The following is a 19,421-nucleotide window of genomic DNA, read 5'->3' as shown; positions in this document are numbered from 1 at the left end:
GCTTTTTTTTTTTTTGTGTGGTTAAACTACCTCTTTTAACTTTTATGAATTTAGAAATGGCAGCAGATTAGGTATTACCAAATTTCATTCAAACCCCAATCATCTCAATCCTGACTAACTATCTACTCCCGGTTCTTGAATCCGAACTTTGATATCTATTTTTCTGTCTAAATCCATATCCAAATTGAATTTAGGTAGAATCTTTTTTCTTAAGAATCCTGTGTTTAATTAAAGGTCATGAAGGCAATAAAAAAATAAAATTATTAGGAAAAAGAAGAGCAACATTACTTCCCCGGACATGAGGGGAGTTGCTTGCTTCAGCAAAATTGGCAAGAGCATGTGTCATAATGGTTACATTTCTACTGATAAAGGAGAACTTTGATACTTTTTAAGCTGTTGTGCCAGAAACAGAATGATATATATATATATATATATATATATATATATATATATATATATATATATATATATATATATATACTTCCAACTGACATCGCTTGTTCTATTTTGCCAATTGAGAACCTTCGAAACATCAAATTTAATCCACAAGGCTTTCAAGCCATCTTCTTTCTCTCTTTTCAAAGCTTCCGAGATTGTAATGCACTCTACTTCTTTCTTGTTTCTATTTTGGGAAGGTATATTTTCAACAGCTATAGAGTGTTTATTTGTATCTTTGATGATGTGTCATATCCCTGCACTCAAAGAAACCTAGTGAACAGAACCATCACATTTTAAGGATATATTCAAAAGAACACAAGTTAGTAGTGTCAAAAGTCATATTCTCATGTTAGATTTGATCTGTATCTAATAGAATTGGATAAAAATCATTTATCATGGCAGCAACTTTGCACCATAAAGTGAAAATTCTGACATATGTGATTATTGTGATTGACCCATACAAATTTTAGAAAAATACCAATTAGACTATTTAATTTTTTTACATCTACCTTGGGAGGATATTGTCCTTCGAATAACTATTAGTAATACAACTAATAGGAGAAGGGTTTAAAATTGTAGTACACCTAGTGCTAACTAGTTGATAATTATAAGCAAAGAAGCATTTGAAGAAGATATGCGAAGGAGAGTTTAAGAAAAGTTTACAAAAAAAAATAAATGTTCAATTGAGAGTATAAAATTCTATTAAAAATATAGTTGGTTGGTAATCTATTCCAAAATAATTTTCATATAAATAATTTAATTTTAAGAAGAACCCAAGTACTCGTATCCTCTTCCTACCGATCAATCTTCCTCGATGTAAGCATGATAGTAAGTCTTCAAAATTATAAGTCTATATCCAACTATTGTGAAATATGTCATATAAAATATGAATAAGTTTAATCTTATTAACCAACAAGGGATGAAAAATCCTATTAAGTAAGTTGCAATTTAAAAAATAAGGGAAACATCAGCCATTTCATCCTTATTGATATAACTTGGATATCAAATTAGAGATAGATAGACGATCAATTCAAGAGTCATCAAATTAGCTTACGATATTTAGGTGGATTAGATAGACTGATATTTCGCATATGACTAATCCACTGTCATGCTTACCTCAAATTTAGGAATAATGCTAACGGACATTAAATCCAACTTCCGAGATCCGAATCGGGTCCACTGAACCGGAGGATCCGATAAACCATGCCCCGCTGTCTATCCATCTCTATTTATATCTTCGCCCAGCCTTTTTCTGCGACCCAAATGCGTGCGCGACTCGAGTCCCTTCGTCGCTTCTCATCCCTCCCTCTTCCCGCTTCGGCTCCTCTCCCGCATCTCCTCTCCCTGCTGAGCCGATGCTCCACCTTCGGCCACATCGCTCAAACCCACGCCTTCATGATCGCCCGAGGCCTCCCTGGCGACAACCTCCTCCTCGCCAAGTTCCTCCACGCCTGCTCCTCCCTTGGCTTCCGGGGCCACGCCCTCCTCGCCTTCGACCGCGCTGAACGCCCCGACGTCTACCTTTTAAACACCATGATCCGATGCCTCTGCCAAACGGACTCCGCCGAGCACGCCGTGTCTCTTTTTAACAGGATTCAAGGCTCCGGCTTGAGGCCGGACACGTACTCCTTCCCCTTCGTGCTGAAGGCCGTCGCCCATCTGGGAATGCTTGAATTGGGCCGAGAAGTCCATGGCCAGATCACTCGTTTCGGACTTGATGCCGACATCCACGTCTCGACCGCTCTTGTCGTCATGTACTCCAATTGTGGCGAAGTGAACGACGCACGCAAGCTGTTCGACGGATTTCAGCTTAGAGACGTGGTGATGTGGAATGCAATGACGGCGGGTTACGTCAAGGTCGGGGATGTTGATAGCGCACGTGACATTTTTGAACAAATGCCTAAGAGAAATGTGGTCTCGTGGACGACAATGATAGCCGGCTTTGCTGATGCAACCAGTTCGGATGAGGCGATCACCATGTTCCGGAGGATGCAGCTGGAAGGTGGTATCGAGCCAGACGAGGTGGCCTTGTTAGCCGTGCTCTCAGCTTGTGCCAATTTAGGCGCTCTGGATTTGGGGGAATGGATACATAGCTTTATAGGCAAGCGTGGGTTGTACAAAACCATCCCTTTGATGAATTCACTGATCGACATGTATGCTAAGTCTGGATACATTCACAAATCCTTAGAGGTGTTTGAGGATATGAAGCAGAGGAGTGTGGTCACTTGGACCACAATGATAGCAGGGTTTGCTTCCCATGGGCTTGGTTTTGAAGCTCTCGAGCTGTTCCATAGGATGGAAAGAGAGCATGTTCAGCCAAATGACGTTACCTTCCTGGCTGTCCTATCTGCTTGTAGCCATATCGGACTAACAGATTTAGGGAGGTGGTATTTCGACCGCATGTATTCGAAGTACATGATTAAACCAAGAATTCAACACTACGGTTGTATGGTTGACCTTCTTGGCCGTGCAGGTTGTTTGAGAGAGGCTAGAGATCTGGTTAGACGTATGCCTTTTGAACCAAATGGAGCAATATGGGGAGCTCTTCTAGCTGCTGCTAGAAGCCATGGTGATGCTGAGCTTGGAGAACTTGCTTTAAGGCATCTTGTTGAAATTGAGCCACACAACAGCGGGAACTATATCCTTTTGTCTAATATTTATGCAGCACATGAGATGTGGGATGATGTTGCTAAGCTGAGGAAGATGATGAAGGAGAGGGGAGTGATGAATGTGCCAGGTGCCAGTTCTATCGAAGTGGATGGAGCAGTCCACGAGTTTACATCAAGAGATGGATCACATCCCTACTTCAACAGGATTTATGAACTTCTGCATGAGATGTCTGGGCACTTAAAAATGATTGGTTATGTCCCAAAACATCATTCAGGTATTCTTGACTTTGAAGAAGGGTAGATTCTTTCTGCTTCGTGAGTGAACTCTCTCAATGATAATGACTTGAGTAAACCTTATGATCAAGATCTTCTAAAATTTCTGTTTATGTAAGTGGAGCATCAGAGGAAGCTGTTCTTGTTGGAACCAGTGGTGATGCTGTGCTTCCTCATGACAGTGATGTTCAATGTTTTCATCAGAGGAAGCCAACATGCAGAAAAGATATCATGTCCACATGAAAAATTGGTTGATGTTGGGAACTACAGGAAGTGGATGTGAAAGTCTTTTGCAAGAATGAAAGATAGTCAGAGAGCTAATTTCTGATGAGAAAATCTTGAAGCTCAAGGTATAATTTCATCTATAAAAAAATCTATTTCATCCACCTTTGACTTTTTCGACCTGACGTCCCCAAGGGCTGGCCAAGATTTCAAAGTGTGGGCGTCAACTTAGCATGTTCCTTCTTCATTATACTCACCTGAATTACAGTCCTCTTGCCAACTAGGGTGTTGGAGAGATGTTTTGATTCTATACTATGCCATCCATTAACGTAGAAGAAAAGTTCAACTTCATTAGATGTTGCAATTATGACTCTGGTGATTGAAGTTTCCTAATTGGTTTATCGTAAATGTAGGTTGACGGCAGAAGAGAATGTTATCTTGCTGCAGAGCATGTGAAAGAATTCATGTCTTGTATCTGTCAAAGAAAAATATATCGATGAATCAACACCAGTTTTTTAATATATGAATGAGGTATAACTTTGGAACCGTTGGCTTCTCTGTGACAGTTCTTACGACAGCCCCAGATGTGTTTGGTCTTTGAATGGTGGCATGGAATTATTTGTTAGTTGGCAGGGAGGATCAGAAGCAATGGGATATCATATTGTATGCACGGCCATGGTAGGCATCGAAGGTGAGGTAGGATCTGCATCCTCTGAATGCATCTTTTGGTATGTTCAATGACTTAGGGATTCACAGGAAGCTTTTTTTTCATTTAATTTTGATTGGATTACCTTTTTTATGTTTTTGACTATTCTTTGGCCTCCTAGTGTTTGTTGGGTAGTTTTTACTTGACTGAATTTTATTTTCTATATATTTAAATTTGTTACCTTTTTTCCTTTTTAATGAATACTCTGTTATCTTTTTGCGTGTAAGTGCCAAGTGACCCATTTATCTCTATAATTTCTGGTTATATTACTTTCTAAGGTGTGATATTTCATTACCATGGTATCATAATTCTTGCAGATTCTTGCAGTATTGTACTTCTCCGATATTTTGATTGACAATGTAGCCGTAATTAATCAAAGCATGGTTTATAACAGGAAAATTACTTGAGAGGTTTCTGTTCTATTAGAAGATAAATCATCAGTGAAGTTAATCATCAAATGGAATTCATGGTTTATCATGCTTAATGGACATCATAGCCTTAACTGCCAAAATGAGGACTATCAGTCTACTAAAAACAAATTAATTTCAGCCTTTTGCTACCTTTGCCATGAAGTGATTGTTCCTTGTTGATGAATTAAGTCTGGCATTTACCGATATGTGGTGCATTGATACATTGAGTCAGAGAGACTGAAAATTAGAACTCCCTAGGGCTAGTTGTGCAATCAACATGTCTTTACAAAGCATCCACTCAACCTTGTAGTGGAACATGCATTTTGATCACCAAGGATAAACACATTTTATAGGATATATGTTTGGATTCTTGAAGCCAATTAGAAGTGAAATACTCGAGTGAATCATTATTCCTTAGCTTATGAAAAAGCATGAAATCATATCCCAAATAATTCTCAATTGACGCAGAACAACCACAACCACTAAGCACCAAAATTTAGGATACAATGAAATCGCACCAGTTATAGCATAACTAGTACAAAAACCTCAAATGTAACAAACAGTATGAGAGCAAAGCAACCAAAGCAAACTGGTATTAGACTACCAAAATTTCCCTTCAAGAACAGTTAGTTCCCAGATGCCGCTACCATCATGAAAATTGTTTAGAAGTAGGGAAGGTTACACAATTTAGACAGTTAAAGACTCCACAAAGGTATGAAGCAGAATCGGATACACGAACAGAACGTTATGATTCATCGCTTCCAACCACCGCCACCGAACTAAAGGCCTTTTGGAGCCTTCGCCATGCTGCCTTTTGTCTGAGTACTCTTCTGAGATCTAGCTATTAGCTCAGCCTTCTTAGCTTTCTTTTCATTCTTGGTTTTCTTAACCCGTTGATTCCTCTGTACAAAACGGAAAACAAATCCACTTTCAGTTCCTCGCTAGGGAAACAGATTGATCTTTTCAACATTCCCACTTATACCGAAAAGTAAGTTCGTTATAGATGCTGATCATCAATAATACTAAGTTACTTACAATTACTAATTTGGACCGAGATGACCAGATAAACTTTCCTAAAAGCCCTAGTGAAATGCTATTAAGGCATTAAAATGATATTTATAGATGAGATGCAAGTGCTAGATTGTTTGTGAGGTTGCTTGTACTTATAGCACAATTATCAGAGCCTGCATAAAGAAAGGATATTGTTGAAATATTAAAATACTCCAACAAGTTACAATCTGAAAACAAATAGGAAGATTGTTACAGCGTTGGGAAACACTAGTTATCTAAGAGAATGGAGATTAGATATGCTACTTAATATGAATGCCTTTTGATTGAAAGCTTTACCTCAGAGCCGCTTCTCTAGCAGCATCACGAACTTCAGGCTTCTCTGATCGCTTTTTCCGAATGACTTCCAAAGTAGCACCAATAATTGACCTTGAATAAGGCTTCTTTGTAGTACGACGTCTCTTCTTTACAGCTTCAGCATGAATGTCCTAGACAAGGATTTCAAAAACATCAAACAGTATATTTCAATAAGCAACTGTAAGCAATCAATTAGAAAGACAAAACAAATTAGATGATGAAAAAGCAAGACAACAACTAGCAAATTTCCAGGAACTTGAAAGAAGTTTTGCCCCAAAATAAAATTAAGTATAATTTCAAATTGGTCTTCCATTTCTCCAAGGAATTGAATTCTTAACCCTGTAATTCTCATCCAAGAGATAAGCAGAATATGAACAATGTACCTTCTTATGCTGCTTCCTGTACATTGTTGTCCAGATGAGCTTGGCAGGCTTCAGCCGGTTGTGAAAGTACGACTTGCATTTTGAATTGGCAAAGAGGAAAACCTACAAAAAGGAAAGCAGCATTATGATATAATGAATACAACCATCATTAATGAAAACCCTTGGGAACTTCCAAATATTACCTGGGAGTCTGATCGAACAAATCTGATGCCTTTGCCTGGGTATATCTTTGCACCACTAAAACGGCAAAGCTAAGTCCTATATCACAAAAGACACAATTAGCTAAGCAGCACCCACCAGCTGACTAAAATAGCAAAGCACAGTCCTTGGATTACAATAGACACTCTTTACAAATCAGCACCCGTGCCAGATTATCGTGGACATTTTAGCCCGGAAGATAGATCCTCCCTGGATTCTCCTCAACCTTACATGTCAGATTTTTTGGTTATCAAAGTCTTCTGTGGACTTTCGAACTTCTCATGTTTTTCGTGAAGGCAACCGGTGTGCAGACTGGTTGGCTAAACTTGCGCTCTCTACCAAATCTTCTTTTTTATGGATGGATCAATGGCCTGATCCTTTTTTTCCCTATTTTGCATGCTGATGCTACAAGCACGGGTTGTAATCGTCTTAATTCTGAATAAAAAAATAAATTCCTTTTTTTAAAAAAAATCACCACCTCTAGAAAAAAATCACCACCAACAATCATAAAATTATTAGAAGAAAAAAATGATTAGAAAGTTTATGCTAGAGCCATCAGGAAAAGAAAATGATCCACTATAGTAAGCACAAAACAATTCACTTTATACTTCACATAAAAAGCCAAGTAAAAAGCCCAAAGAAGCCCCTCTACAGCTGAACGGCCTTGCTCACTATCACCTCTAGAAACAAGATGATCAATCTCGCCATGTTATTCAGAAGCCCGTAGAGTTACTTAGAGCTCAGAACAGATAGAAATTATGAAATCGAAATGTTCATGGAAACTAAGCTTAACAGAGAAACATATTGCGCAGTCTATTCCCTCCTAATTCTTCTGCTATAAGATGCAAGATTACCATCTAACAAACCGAGAACCGAAACAAACATTAACCACAGACCACGCCGAATCCGCCTAATACAGAATGTGATCCAGATCAAATTTGCAGGGCAAGATCAGGCATTTGCCCAAAATCTAGGATGTCCGTGTCAAAGAGCAAAATACACAACAAAACCAACTCGTTTCCTGAATCAAGTTAGGTTACATGTGAAAAGGATTAGACACCCTGAAACTCGAAATCCTTGCACATTTCCGCGTGGAAATGAACGACATCCAACGCATATTGCCATGAGAAACAAAGAATCAAGAACAGACCCAGACCTATAAACAGATCGAACGAGGTAAGGAAGAGCAGAAGAAGGATCGGCTTCGACAAGATTTACGTACCCAGAGAAACCCTAGTCGCCGATCGAGACGTCCGGAGCTCGGCGTTGCCGCCTCGGCCCGAGATGGGTCTTTTGAGGCTGCGAATCCTCGGCGAATATCTCATTAAGATCGGACCGTTCATGTCCCCATGGGGATGAGGTATTAGAAGTAAATTTGGAGAGTATCGCTAACTGGAATCTGTGAATTGAGATCTGACCGTTCATGCCCTGAGTAAGGATTTATTTTTAAAAGCATGATTGGAGACGATCCTCCACCAGGAATTTGTACTTCTAATCGATCGGACTGTGAGATTGGTGAACGTCTGGATGAACGGATGTGATTTAAAGTAGGCACTGTTCGAGCACGATTTTTTTTTTCTTTTTATTAGGTCCTTAATAATGTCTTGTTTTCTGATTTAGACCCCACATAACTATCATTTTTAATATAGGGACTCCACTGTGATACAACTAATTGAGTCGATGTTTTCGAGAATTGCACGTTTCCTCTTCGGCTCTTCCCCGCCATCGTAAGGAAGAACGCTTGTCATTGAACCGCGGCCCAGTGCGGCGGAGAGATGATGCCGCAGCCCCAGCAGCCGGTCTCCGTGGATGGCTCCTCCGAAGCAGATGGCGCTGACCATGGAGCGGCTGGTCCGCGCCGCCCGCATCAATTGGCCGACGGACCCGACCAGTCGAAACTTCCAGCTCGTCTTCAAGGCTTCAGCACTTCCAGGATATCTGGGCACTCAGTGACCGCTCGCTCTTCCCCTTCCCACCCTCTATCTTGTGTCTTTCTTTTTTCGTTCTATTCGCATCTAGGATATGTCACTTCACTCCGACGACGACTGATCTCTCATTGGTTTGTTGAGATCGAACCAGGAACACACCGTGAATTTAGTTGAAAGAAGTTAAAATATGTTAGATTTTGCTTCTGCACCCTTTGGACTATGTTGATTGAATTTTATCTGTGTTAGGTTTTATTGATATCACAAGTAAATTCTTTTCTTTTTGGGGTATAATCCTTGTCTAGTGTTTCAGTGGGTAAAGACATCTTTTTGGTACTTTTGTAGATAAAATATCTCTCAGGTCGTTACTAGTTTTCCACTCATAAAATGTTAAATGATGATAGCGAAAATTGTTTATTACAACATTCAGTATTCTTGTTGGTCTTAGATTATCGAAACCCTCTCAATCAAATTTCCAGAGAGAATTCATCATCTGATAATTTTTACACCCAAGAATATTTGTCCGGTGGAGGGTATCGATTCTACTTACTAAACATTCAAAACCTCGTCCGATAAATTCACAGTTAAAGCATTAGTCCAATGATAGTGTATCAAGCCTACTTATTACTTATTAATGGTTGAGGGATCAAAAACCTCATGATGAATTATCTGTCGGTGGGATCTCTGAATTGCCAAAAAATGCTTTAACTCCAAATTATTAATCCTGAGTCAAAGAGAAGATTTTAGTCAGAAAAACTTTAGCGATGTAATTTACGAATTGGAATACGAGTTTCTGAAGGTAAGAATCTTTCCTTATCAGCAACTAGATTGATCAACTAAGTGAGAATTCAATGGAGCAACACAAGGTATGGTTCTATAAATGTTGCTTCCACAGATCAGGCATCTATTATTGAACTGTTACCTTCCATCTTTAGAGCTGTAGTATCATTACATCCAGCAGAATCCATAAACTGCAATGCTGTGGTGTTTTTCGGCCTTTTTCGCTACTGATGAGGTATGAAATTTCCAGGTTATTTGTTGTTACCAACGGGAATTAAGTTTTACTTCTCTCCTAGAATTGTCTCTCTTATTGCTTTTCATTTGTTTTTTTTTTTTGTGTGATATTCATTTCAATTCACTGATTAATTTGCTGTTTTGATTGTATAATAGTTATGAATACAATAGGACTCTTAGATAAACATACCTTTGGTATTTGCAGTTATATTACACCAGACTTCTAAAACCTGCTGTTGTTTGTATAGCATTTTACACATGTATCAATCACAAGAATAACAAAAAGTGCTTATTTTCTTGATTCTTTTATTGCTAGCTACTGTTCTTATTCAACAGGTATAGTGTAGCTTTAGCTGTTTGATAATTCATATTTTTAAAGGAATCTATTTTATAACCCTGATGTTTTACACTTTAATTGTGGTCCAGAAAACTAACTTTGCCATTTTGTTTGGACATAAATAATTCACGACATGCTCAACATTCATCATTTTCTCTCTCTCTCTCTCTCTCTCTCTCTCTCTCTCTCTCTCTATGTGTGTGTGTGTGTGTGTGTGTGTATGTGTATCTTTTGTCTTGATAACTGAACTTTTCATGTCAATACTATTGATTGGTATACTTTTCTATGGAGGAAACCACATTTATGCAAGAGGTTTATCAGTTCATCATATATTTATGTACATCACAGTAAGTGCTCTTTAGATTACTCTTCTCCTTATTTATGTTCGGTAGTCTTATCTGAAGTACATAAAAAGGAAGGAGTGGAGTGGAATCTACTTGCCACCTTTACCTTTCTTAACAAGTAAATTATGTTCTCAATTTATTTTTTTCTCTTCAGGAGCTTGTTGATAAGTCATTGCAATAATATCTGAGTCTAGATAACAATCTTTCACTTTCTCTACTTTGCGTACATCATACCCCTATTACCACATATAGGAATAACTTCCTTTATACAAGCACAACCTTGTATAGAATAATAAGATCAAGATAAGTTTTTTCTCCATAATGTTCTTTACTATAGTGGTCCAAATGTTTGGATTATCTATGGATTCTTTCACAGGAAGGGCTCTATCAAGGACCTTTCTTTCTCCACTAACTAATTTCTGTCAAAACATGGCATGCATTGGAATAATTCCTTATGAACTAATGGGAAAGAAATTTACTTTGCTGGTCTTTTGGTTATGTCACGTTACATCATTGTGGAATCCATCTTTTTATACAAGTTTACATTTCTTGCAGTATTGGATCTGCAACCAACAGACTTTTTTTCAAAAGGTTGCAGGTAATATGATGGTTATTTGAGCCTAATAGTTTTAGATTTAAATTGGGATTTCCTTTGTGCAGTAAGTGCATTCATCTTCTGATGATTGATATTTTTAGATTTGGCTCTGCCTCCTGCTCTATGTGCCTAATGGGAAACCTTTAGTTCTATCCAGATTCCAGACTGAATCAACTCCATCAGCTAAGGTCGTCCATGCAGATCATATTGCTGCTTGTCATATTGGATGCTCTGCTGATGATTACTGATAAAATTGGCACCATTAAATCACTATTTTTTTCTTCTATTACAAGCTGAACATCTTTTCATTTTATCCCAGCATAACAGTGAAAGATGTTCTAACCTATCAATAGCTGGTAAGAAATGCGAGTATTTTCTTTTTTGATCTTGTGATTGATTTTTTTATTCCCTATTTATTCTGCTTGCTTCATTTTCTGTAATAGTATTATCAATTTACTGCAGCTCCAAATTTTGGTTTTCTGATCTTTTCTTACAGCTAATGAGGCAAACTTTTAGAAAATTGGATGCACCAGTTATTCTTTTAGCTCTCTTACCCTTTATGTATGATCTATTGGTTTTCATCTGCCATGTCTCTCTTAGCCCCCACTATATCGATCTACTAGCTTCGATTGGCTATGTCAATGAATAGCATGTTGTGCCAAAGTTAGTAACTTTGTCACTAGAGAAAACCTGTGACTTGCTCTTATGCTGTTGTGATCAAAGCTTTGACTGTACTTCACAGTGGCTATAGAAGTTTTTGCATCCAAGGTTCTGCTAGAGATTTTGCAGCTGTGCAACTGTTATTATTTACTGTTCAGGCTTGTGGTTCATTATTGAACTCGAATCATCTAACTGTTGTGTAGGCATGTCATTGAAGCAACAAAATAGTGGATGCTTGATCTTATTACAAGGTTTTCATGCTTCCTTATGATGGTTGCTATTATTTTGTTATCATCTAACTGTTGTGTAGGCATATCATTGAAGGAACAAAATAGTGGATGCTTGGTCTTATTACAAGGTTTTCATTCCTTATGATGGTTGCTATTATTTTGTTATGGAAATAATCATTTTTTTCATTTTTGTTGGCATTTTTTCTCTGTACATAGTTTAGACATCATCATATCTTGGTACTTATTTCTTGTCGATCATCTCTATGACAGTTAAGTGAGTTATACAATATCTACGATACCATTGTTTTTTGCTCTCTTGAATTATACTAATTTCCTTTATGGTCGATGGAAGATGCTTACCAAAAATTCAGTTCGAGATTGCTTGGTTATTTGGTCAACTGTGTTATATCTTACTCCTAATTCCACTCATACCCAACATGCATGACTAAAGTAAAATGTCACATTTCAATTTTCATTACTGCTATCAATAGGAGTACAGTGGAAGTAGGTAATTTAAAATTAAAACATGCCAACTTACTAAACAAAAAAGATATGGTTTTCCCTGTACATAATTATTACATCTAATCAAAGGAAAACACAAATATAACATATCCAAAATTTATACACATAAAATTCCTACAGATCATCGTCCATATCTGCACTGGCACAGGCTTGCAGTACATGGTTGGATGGGCCTTTGGGGTGGTATCCAGGGTTGGTTCGCTTTCTTGTTTTACAGTAATGTCATGTGATCATTTGTGGGGACATTTGATTGCAACGGACCTCCTTTGACCCTTTGTCGCACGATCATTCATAGCTTACGAAATCTATGTTTGTAATTTGCATTGCTCATCAAGTGTTTGCTAAAACGTCTGCTTGTGGGATCTTAAGTTAAACGCTTTATTTAGCCCGTCTTCTCTTTTATAGGTCCTTAGAGGACCAAAGGGGGTTTCGGAGAGACCAATCCTTTGCGGACAGACTCACAAGGGTGCCACATGACTTAGCAAAACCAACTAAGTCCACGACAAAATAAATATGCCGTTGACAAATGTTGCTTCCCAGATTGGGTAAAAATGTAAACCTATTGCTGCATCATGATCTTGAGCAAAAAAGATCGAGTCATTTATCAAGGGGAAGATCTAGGGTTAGTGTCTTAGTAATAATACTAGCACAGACGTAACTCCTAAGCAGCCAGGAAGGTGATTATTAGGTTTGGACTTGAACAAAAAGATGGTTTTATTTGCTTGGGCTTATGCATTTTGGACCATATAATTAAGGGTCATTCCAAGTGAACTGGCATACAAGACATTGGACTGTGTAATGCAGCCTAAAAAACTCTTCTAAGTTAAGCCAGAAAACATCACAATTTAGTTCATCTACTTGATGTTTATTAGTTGATAATGGTTCACAGGTTATATTAGTTAATTTTGTCTCTATTTTTTGCGACATCTGTGGTTTAGAATTTACAATTGATGTCACTGGCGTAGTGATCAGTCTGTGACTAGTGTTAGTAACCCCGGGTCTATCAGGGTCATTTTTGTTTCAGGAAAGCCTTTATCAACTAAAATTTAGAGTTTCCTTTACAGAAGGTTGACAAAAGATTCCAACAGCTATACATATATCGGAAGCAAACATCTTATGTGTGTATATGTGGTTATTTTTCAAGTTTCATTTTTCTAGGAAGAAGTTATAAGCTACCTACCAATTCATCAATTATTTATCTTCAGAAGAGACCCTTCAAATTATCTGTACTCTTTGATGATTCCCTTTACTATTTATGTACGTTGATAACATAACATAAGCAACCAAAATCAGCCATGTTCTTTCCTATTGGAAGTCAATGTCTTTTAGGGTTTTTGAGGGTGCTTGAGATGGGACAAACCATTTAGGTGAAGGGGATAATGCCAAGAGATGACTCAAGTAAGGATACTTAATCTCTACAAACTCCTATTTGATTAATAGTTTCATTGCGGTGAGACGAAACAGGCCATGTTCTTTTCTGTATGGCAACAGTCTTCCGTTGCTGCACTTTAAATTTTGTGGCTGCCACAAGAGAAAAGTACTCTTTATTGAATAGTTTTGTTCCATGATGACAGAATCAAACACATGGCTTGTACGGATCCTCAACTCTTTAATCAATGGCTATGATGTTTATACCTTTTGCATGGCAAGATCACTGCTCCCTTTTTCTATATCAAAAAGAAAGTTCTTTTTACTTATGTTTGCTTTTCTTTTTTAGTCTGCTACGTTGGAATTGCTGAGATGATGTTCCCCGTGCCAGGACGGAGGTGTAACACCATCAAGGCTTGAGGTTTGCTGGTACATGTATAAATTTATGTTTCAATTTGTCTTAATTTTGGTCAAGAGTAGGTAGCATTTATGAATCTGTGTATTTTACCTGCAATGCCTCACCTATAAGTAGTGAATCCATTTGCTAACATCAAGTCTCTCTCATAAGCCCTACAATCCCCTAGTTATTCCTTGCTCCTTTAGATGTACAATTTGCTTGATGATGAAGCCAAGATAGCACCAAGTTGGCGCAGATCCACACCTACCTCATGAAAGTTACTATGGAAGATTCAGTATCAATTCTTGACACCATTTCTGAATCATTGCGTTTCATACTTATCAAATATATATCATGGTGTTCTAAGTCTAAAATTATATCATTTGAACCTTTTGTGAGTCCTCGGAATGGATTTAAATGAGTAATCATTATTTGTATTCATTAGGTAGAGAAAAGGTGCAAGGCATTTTCCATTTTGAATTTGCATATAATTTACAGGCAAAGTCAGTGATTTCATAGTTATTAGTGTTAGTTATAACAATTTTCTCTCTGTAAAACTTTAAGTATTTCATAAAGCCCTTGTAGTTAATCTAATTTAGATTATTTTTGTTTCATTACTAGAATAAAAGTTTTAAATTCTAATTCACACTGATACCTTGTAAAAGATAGGTTATGATAGTGAAAATCTTAAAGGGTGTGTAGATATTTTTTTTGTTTTAAATAATTTTAAATTAAAATTATTTTAATTTAAAATTTGGAGGGGCACATATGCTATATTAAAACATATAGGGGCAAATGCACTATATCCTAACTTTGCAAGGGTACATATGTTAGAACCTCTATTTTATATATGAATTCTTTGTCATTACATAGTGTAAATTATTAATAAGATATACTAATTTTTATATTTTGCAAGAGTAATTGAAACAAACAAAATTTGGTAGGGTTAAACATGCAAGTCTGCTCGGAATTATCTTTGTTTCAGTTGAGGATGATTTCAGCAAGAAAAATAGTTTCACCAGTCACACACTCAAAACATCCACCTTGAAAACAACCATATGCACAACTGTGATTATAGCGCGGGGATTTTAGTTCAGTATCAGTTTTCAGCACCTCTGAGCACCCTCAAAGTTGGAAAACAAAAGCAAACAAGATGACTTTAGTTGCCAGCTTTAAATCTTTTCCCAGTTTGAGGCAGTGGAATCATGACCTGCCTAATTTTTTGTGTCTCCACAAGTGTAGACCTTCTTCGGGACATGTTGCAAACACTGTCGGCTTGGCTAGTTTCCATGAGTTGCTCAAGTTTCTAGTGGGACATATTTTATCACTTGGATCTTTCAGAGGTTAAATGGGGATGGCAGCAGTTGGGGTTTTTTCAGGTGTTTCATCTCTCCAATCCACTTAAACATAGGTAGGATATTTGTTAATTGGGTTTATCATGGATATGGTAGGAAAATAGATTTCTGAATCAGGTTTGAGATGAGTAGTTGAGTTGTTTCTTCTTTTTCTTTTCTCTAAAGGGAAGAGTTGCAACTTTCTTTGATTTGGTTCAAAATTTTAGTTCCTAATCTACTGCAATTTCAGTCTAATTAAGGAGCAAAACTATGATCCAGTGCTCTCAAGTCTATCTTGGGTTCCATCTGTCTCAATCAAGAGAGCCATGCAAGCTAGGCTGCTCTAGTGTTTGAACTTTAGAAGCTGGTGTGAGATAAAAACATGGCAAAAGAAGATGTCCTGAAGTAATCAGACTACAGTGGGTGGTTCATTAGCTTATTATAGACATCTGAGTTTGGTTAACTTAAACTTTTAGAAATTTGTAGAGTTGACATTGATTAACCAATTTCTAGTTAGGATAATAAACAAAGAATACTTGGACTATTGCATTACTACACAAAAGGGAACCCTTTTCAAGTATATAGAAACTAGAAGAACAAGTACAAAAACCCAATGCAGAAGTAAATACGGTGAAAAAAAAAATCCAATTCTTGTTACTACATTATGAGCTTAGAGAGACAACAACAAGAATATTCCATGGGGCTTGGTAAATGGTGTTTGACATTGAAATCAAATGAGATTTTCTTTGGTATGCACCCACATTTTATCATGCATTCAACATCTGATATCCACCACAGAGTCGCTTCATATGAGTGAGGTTGGGTAGTGTTAGAAACTAGATTCTGTTTGTCTGTCTGTCTCTTTCTCTCTCTCTCTCTCTCTCTGACTCTGTCGACCATAGGTTGGAACAAAGGATACAGCATTTCTCATTTAGCTCTGACCAATGAACTAAAGTTTACAGAATTTTGAAAAGGCTCGAGCAGTATAGAAATAAAGGTCCTAGAAAAAAAAAAAAGTTGCTGCTTTTGATGTTCAAAAGCTTCCCGTTTCTTCATTTTCCCTGTTACCTTTTAATATCTCTCTCTTACCCCCCTCGCTCTCTCTCTCTCTCTCTCTCTCTTCATGGATGCCCTGTATTTTAATCAGGCTGGAACCCATTTTCCTATGTTGTTGTTCCTACACCTAGGAAATCAATGAAGGGCAAGCCAATCTTCTCCCTTACATCAACATCTAACCAAGCACTGGTCATGTGATAATCCACTGGTCCATTTGCTGAATTCTCAGGATTTGCTGAGCAAGCAGACTGATTAAATCCAGGAATCCACCTAGTGGGAGCACCACAAGACGGGAAACCACTGGCAGGGTCATCAGACTTCCGATGCCGTTGATTCCACACCTTTTTACCAGATCCTACATAGAAAAATAATTGAGACTGTACAGTGTTAGATTAGATGAATACAAAGAGAGATAGTGGCAAGATAACTATCATTAAAGGGCCCATGAAAAAACCGATCATATAATTAATACCATGAGAATATAAACCAAGAGAGTAGATTGATAGTGAAAGTACCATGAGAACATAAACCAAGGAAACAAGTTTGATGGTGGAAGAGACATTTTTTTCCAAGCAACGTGAGAGGGAATATACCAATTACTGGATCATGGAGGTGTGCCCGATGAGGAGGGTTGTGTCTGTGTAGGGAGTTAGCAGCAACCATGGTGGTGAAGGAGTTGAGGGATAGTTCTGTTGTGCAGGTGGAAGCAGACTCATCTTTGGTGCTGGTGATGGTGGACTCACCACTGCATGATAAGTAGCTGCTGCTGTTCGCCTCCACTCTCTTAGGGAGGGCCTCAGTGGGTGGGGAGCTGAGAGAGGAGGGGATGGGGGGCTTCCTCCTCCTGTGACCATTGGACTGCTCCCTCTTCGTCCTGGCCATGATCACATGCCAATGGTTCTTGACTCCATTGTCTGTCCTTCCAGGGAAGAGCCTGGCAATCAGTGCCCATTTGTTGCCATAAAGCCTGCGAGCAGCCAGAAGTCTCTCCTCTTCTTCCTCACTGAAGGCCCTCCTGTTGATCCTTGGGTCCAGCTGGTTGAACCATCTAAGCCTGCAGCTCTTCCCTGCACAAATACCAGATTCAACAATAAGGATATCACAAGTCAAGAGGAAATCTGGTTAGTGTTTTTGACACAAACAAAATAGAAAGAAGATATTCCCCTTCTTTTTCTTTTGTTGTCAACTAGAAAACACTTGTTTCCTATTATTTATAGGTGTGAGTTGTTGGTGGATACCTGATCTCCCTTGTAAGTTCTCAGCAATAAGGTTCCAGTTTTGGGGGCCATACTGGGATACTAGCTCCTTTAGCTTGGCATCCTCAGCTGGCCTCCAATGTCCCCTAGCACAGAGCTTGTGCTGCTCCACGCTCTCATCTGTAGCACCACTACCACCTTCATCTTCCTCACCATGGTCGTTGGTCTCCTCCCCTTTGTGATGCTCTTGCCAGCTTTTCAAACCCTGAAGCCTCCAACCTTGCTCCACACTCATGCATTCCCTCTCTCCGGATGGAGAACTCGAAGCCTTTAGGAATGGAGGTGGCGGTGGAGGCGGAGGAAAGAAACCTTTGTCAGCTGTGGGTTTCCGTTGATTTTTAGCCATTTCTTCCTCTTTCAAGCCAAGGTCACACATGAAACTAACAGAGATATGAAAAAGAGAGAAACCAAAGAAACACTACAGAAGGAAACACAATCAAAACCAGCTTCTGTGTGGTTTGCAAGAGGCTTGAGAAGGGATCACAGTTTTTAAAACCGTAGGAAGGTGGATGATGGGGAACCCAAAGAGCTTGAACACAAACACAAAACAGCCTTGGTGGAAGAAACCCACTCCTCTCTCTCTCTCTCTCTCTCTCTCTTCTCAGTTTATGTTTGAGTCTCCGCTTCACTTAGTTTGAGATTGATAGCTCCAAGGGTTGTGTGCATTGGGGTGTGCAAGCGCAGGCTCAAAAAGGGTACCACTCGTGTGGGTATGGGAGTTTGAGTCTCCCACAGCAGTCTTTATATAACAGGAGCTGCTGCTTGTCCCTCACAGCCTTGACAAATCCACCAGCGCTCTCTTGTCTCCTTACAACCCCCATACTCATTTGGCCTTAGCTTTCAAGAGCAGATAACAACTGTTAAAAGAAAAATGCACACAAAAGAAAAAGGAGTGTTTGCCGAGGATATAGCACGGCCACCGCTTATCCTTTTGGCTATGCTAGCAAATAGAAATTGATGAAATAAATGCATAAAGAGATAAGAGTTAGAAGAGCAATATTCTTTTTTATCTTTCATCAGCATTTGTTTCTATCTGTTATCTTTATTGACAGATGTGATGTGCTGCTCTCTTCAACTCTTGGTCCCTTATTACATATACTTCCCGTAAGACTTCTTCCTCATCTTGTGAACCCATTTCCCATATTGAACCTGATGGAGCTGTTTATTGTTCTCTATAGAAAGAGGTCTTAATTATATTGGTGAAAGTTTACTAGAGCAACAGTTAGTGACACTAACTGTTATCCAAAGATTTTTATGTTTTTTGGGTCATTCAAGTTAAATTCTTGACAAGATAGTTATTAACAGAAGTAGATGAAATAAGGAATAATATCATGAAGATATTAATATCATTCTCTTCAAGATTAGATCATTTAAGATAGGTCTAAACCTTATAAGAGCTGACTTCGGTAAACCTAATCTTCTTTCTCATTTTGCGACAAGTAGACAATTTCTGTTTCCCTCTTACGATGTGGTGAAATATTTTTTTTTTACAGTAATGTAGCCAATAATTGAGCATCCTTTCTACTGTTGTAATGGGTCATATTCATGTTAGGTTGCACTCACTCTCTTTGATACTGTATCAAAACTCTAAGTTTCAAGTTTGACTGCGTTATTCTCGGATCATTAATCTGTTGATATAATTAAATTATAAGATTCAATCAAATGTGACTGACACAGATAAAAAAAAAGATGAAACATCGGGACAAGTTTAATCTGGTTATTAGTCAAATCAATCGTCTAAACTCATCGATCCGATTAAACTATGTTGATTTTTTAATC

At 38.2% G+C, this 19,421-nt stretch overlaps 3 protein-coding genes across 10 annotated transcripts; 1 reads left to right on the top strand and 2 right to left on the bottom strand.

Moving 5' to 3' along the window:
• Positions 1–1,662: 1,662 nt before the first annotated feature.
• On the top strand, positions 1,663–11,895 carry LOC108953774 (pentatricopeptide repeat-containing protein At5g56310-like). Of its 5 annotated transcripts, XM_065083213.1 has the most exons (5): positions 1,663–3,670; positions 3,956–4,238; positions 8,254–8,553; positions 10,780–10,822; positions 10,921–11,895. In XM_065083213.1, the coding sequence occupies exon 1, from the start codon at positions 1,702–1,704 to the stop codon at positions 3,346–3,348; it is 1,647 nt and encodes a 548-aa protein (XP_064939285.1). In that variant the 5' UTR covers positions 1,663–1,701; the 3' UTR covers positions 3,349–3,670; positions 3,956–4,238; positions 8,254–8,553; positions 10,780–10,822; positions 10,921–11,895. The 5 variants fall into 5 exon arrangements, with proteins under 5 accessions (XP_064939285.1, XP_064939284.1, XP_064939286.1 ...); XM_065083212.1 differs by having other exon boundaries at positions 10,780–11,895; XM_065083214.1 differs by lacking the exons at positions 10,780–10,822; positions 10,921–11,895 and having other exon boundaries at positions 3,956–4,073; positions 4,169–4,238; positions 8,254–8,742.
• LOC135593295 (large ribosomal subunit protein eL24-like) lies at positions 5,154–8,164 on the bottom strand. Of its 4 annotated transcripts, none has more exons than XM_065083217.1 (6): positions 7,827–7,950; positions 6,742–7,039; positions 6,589–6,664; positions 6,407–6,508; positions 6,006–6,154; positions 5,154–5,560 (listed from the first exon to the last, which is right to left on the bottom strand). In XM_065083217.1, exons 4-6 carry the CDS (start codon positions 6,428–6,430, stop codon positions 5,503–5,505), a joined length of 231 nt encoding a protein of 76 aa, XP_064939289.1. In that variant the 5' UTR covers positions 6,431–6,508; positions 6,589–6,664; positions 6,742–7,039; positions 7,827–7,950; the 3' UTR covers positions 5,154–5,502. The 4 variants fall into 4 exon arrangements, with proteins under 4 accessions (XP_064939289.1, XP_064939290.1, XP_064939288.1 ...); XM_065083218.1 differs by having other exon boundaries at positions 6,768–7,039; XM_065083216.1 differs by lacking the exon at positions 6,742–7,039 and having other exon boundaries at positions 7,827–7,952.
• Positions 11,896–16,233: 4,338 nt separating the features above from the next.
• On the bottom strand, positions 16,234–18,570 carry LOC135593293 (transcription factor CSA-like). The gene is made up of 3 exons (XM_065083209.1): positions 17,625–18,570; positions 16,980–17,453; positions 16,234–16,741 (listed from the first exon to the last, which is right to left on the bottom strand). The coding sequence occupies exons 1-3, from the start codon at positions 18,016–18,018 to the stop codon at positions 16,494–16,496; spliced, it is 1,116 nt and encodes a 371-aa protein (XP_064939281.1). The 5' UTR covers positions 18,019–18,570; the 3' UTR covers positions 16,234–16,493.
• Between the last annotated feature and the right edge of the window lie 851 nt (positions 18,571–19,421).

The sequence above is a fragment of the Musa acuminata genome, chromosome BXJ1-9 (genome assembly GCF_036884655.1).
Source record: "Musa acuminata AAA Group cultivar baxijiao chromosome BXJ1-9, Cavendish_Baxijiao_AAA, whole genome shotgun sequence".
NCBI classification, from domain to species: domain Eukaryota; kingdom Viridiplantae; phylum Streptophyta; class Magnoliopsida; order Zingiberales; family Musaceae; genus Musa; species Musa acuminata.
The sequence above is the reverse complement of the archived record's forward strand: the minus strand, read 5'-3'. Positions and strand labels throughout refer to the sequence as shown.

What these genes read in the sequence shown, in the direction of transcription:
- LOC108953774 (XM_065083213.1), top strand. Translation starts at nt 1,702, where the DNA reads ATGCGTGCGCGACTCGAGTCCCTTCGTCGCTTCTCATCCCTCCCTCTT.
- LOC135593295 (XM_065083215.1), bottom strand. Translation starts at nt 7,947, where the DNA reads ATGAACGGTCCGATCTTAATGAGATATTCGCCGAGGATTCGCAGCCTC. An exon ending in GGCGACTAGGGTTTCTCTGG is followed by an intron (nt 6,665 to 7,826) that starts GTACGTAAATCT and finishes TTTGTGATATAG; the next exon opens with GACTTAGCTTTGCCGTTTTA. An exon ending in TTGTTCGATCAGACTCCCAG is followed by an intron (nt 6,509 to 6,588) that starts GTAATATTTGGA and finishes TCCTTTTTGTAG; the next exon opens with GTTTTCCTCTTTGCCAATTC.
- LOC135593293 (XM_065083209.1), bottom strand. Translation starts at nt 18,018, where the DNA reads ATGTGTGACCTTGGCTTGAAAGAGGAAGAAATGGCTAAAAATCAACGG. An exon ending in GAACTTACAAGGGAGATCAG is followed by an intron (nt 17,454 to 17,624) that starts GTATCCACCAAC and finishes GTATTTGTGCAG; the next exon opens with GGAAGAGCTGCAGGCTTAGA. An exon ending in CCTCCATGATCCAGTAATTG is followed by an intron (nt 16,742 to 16,979) that starts GTATATTCCCTC and finishes TTTTCTATGTAG; the next exon opens with GATCTGGTAAAAAGGTGTGG.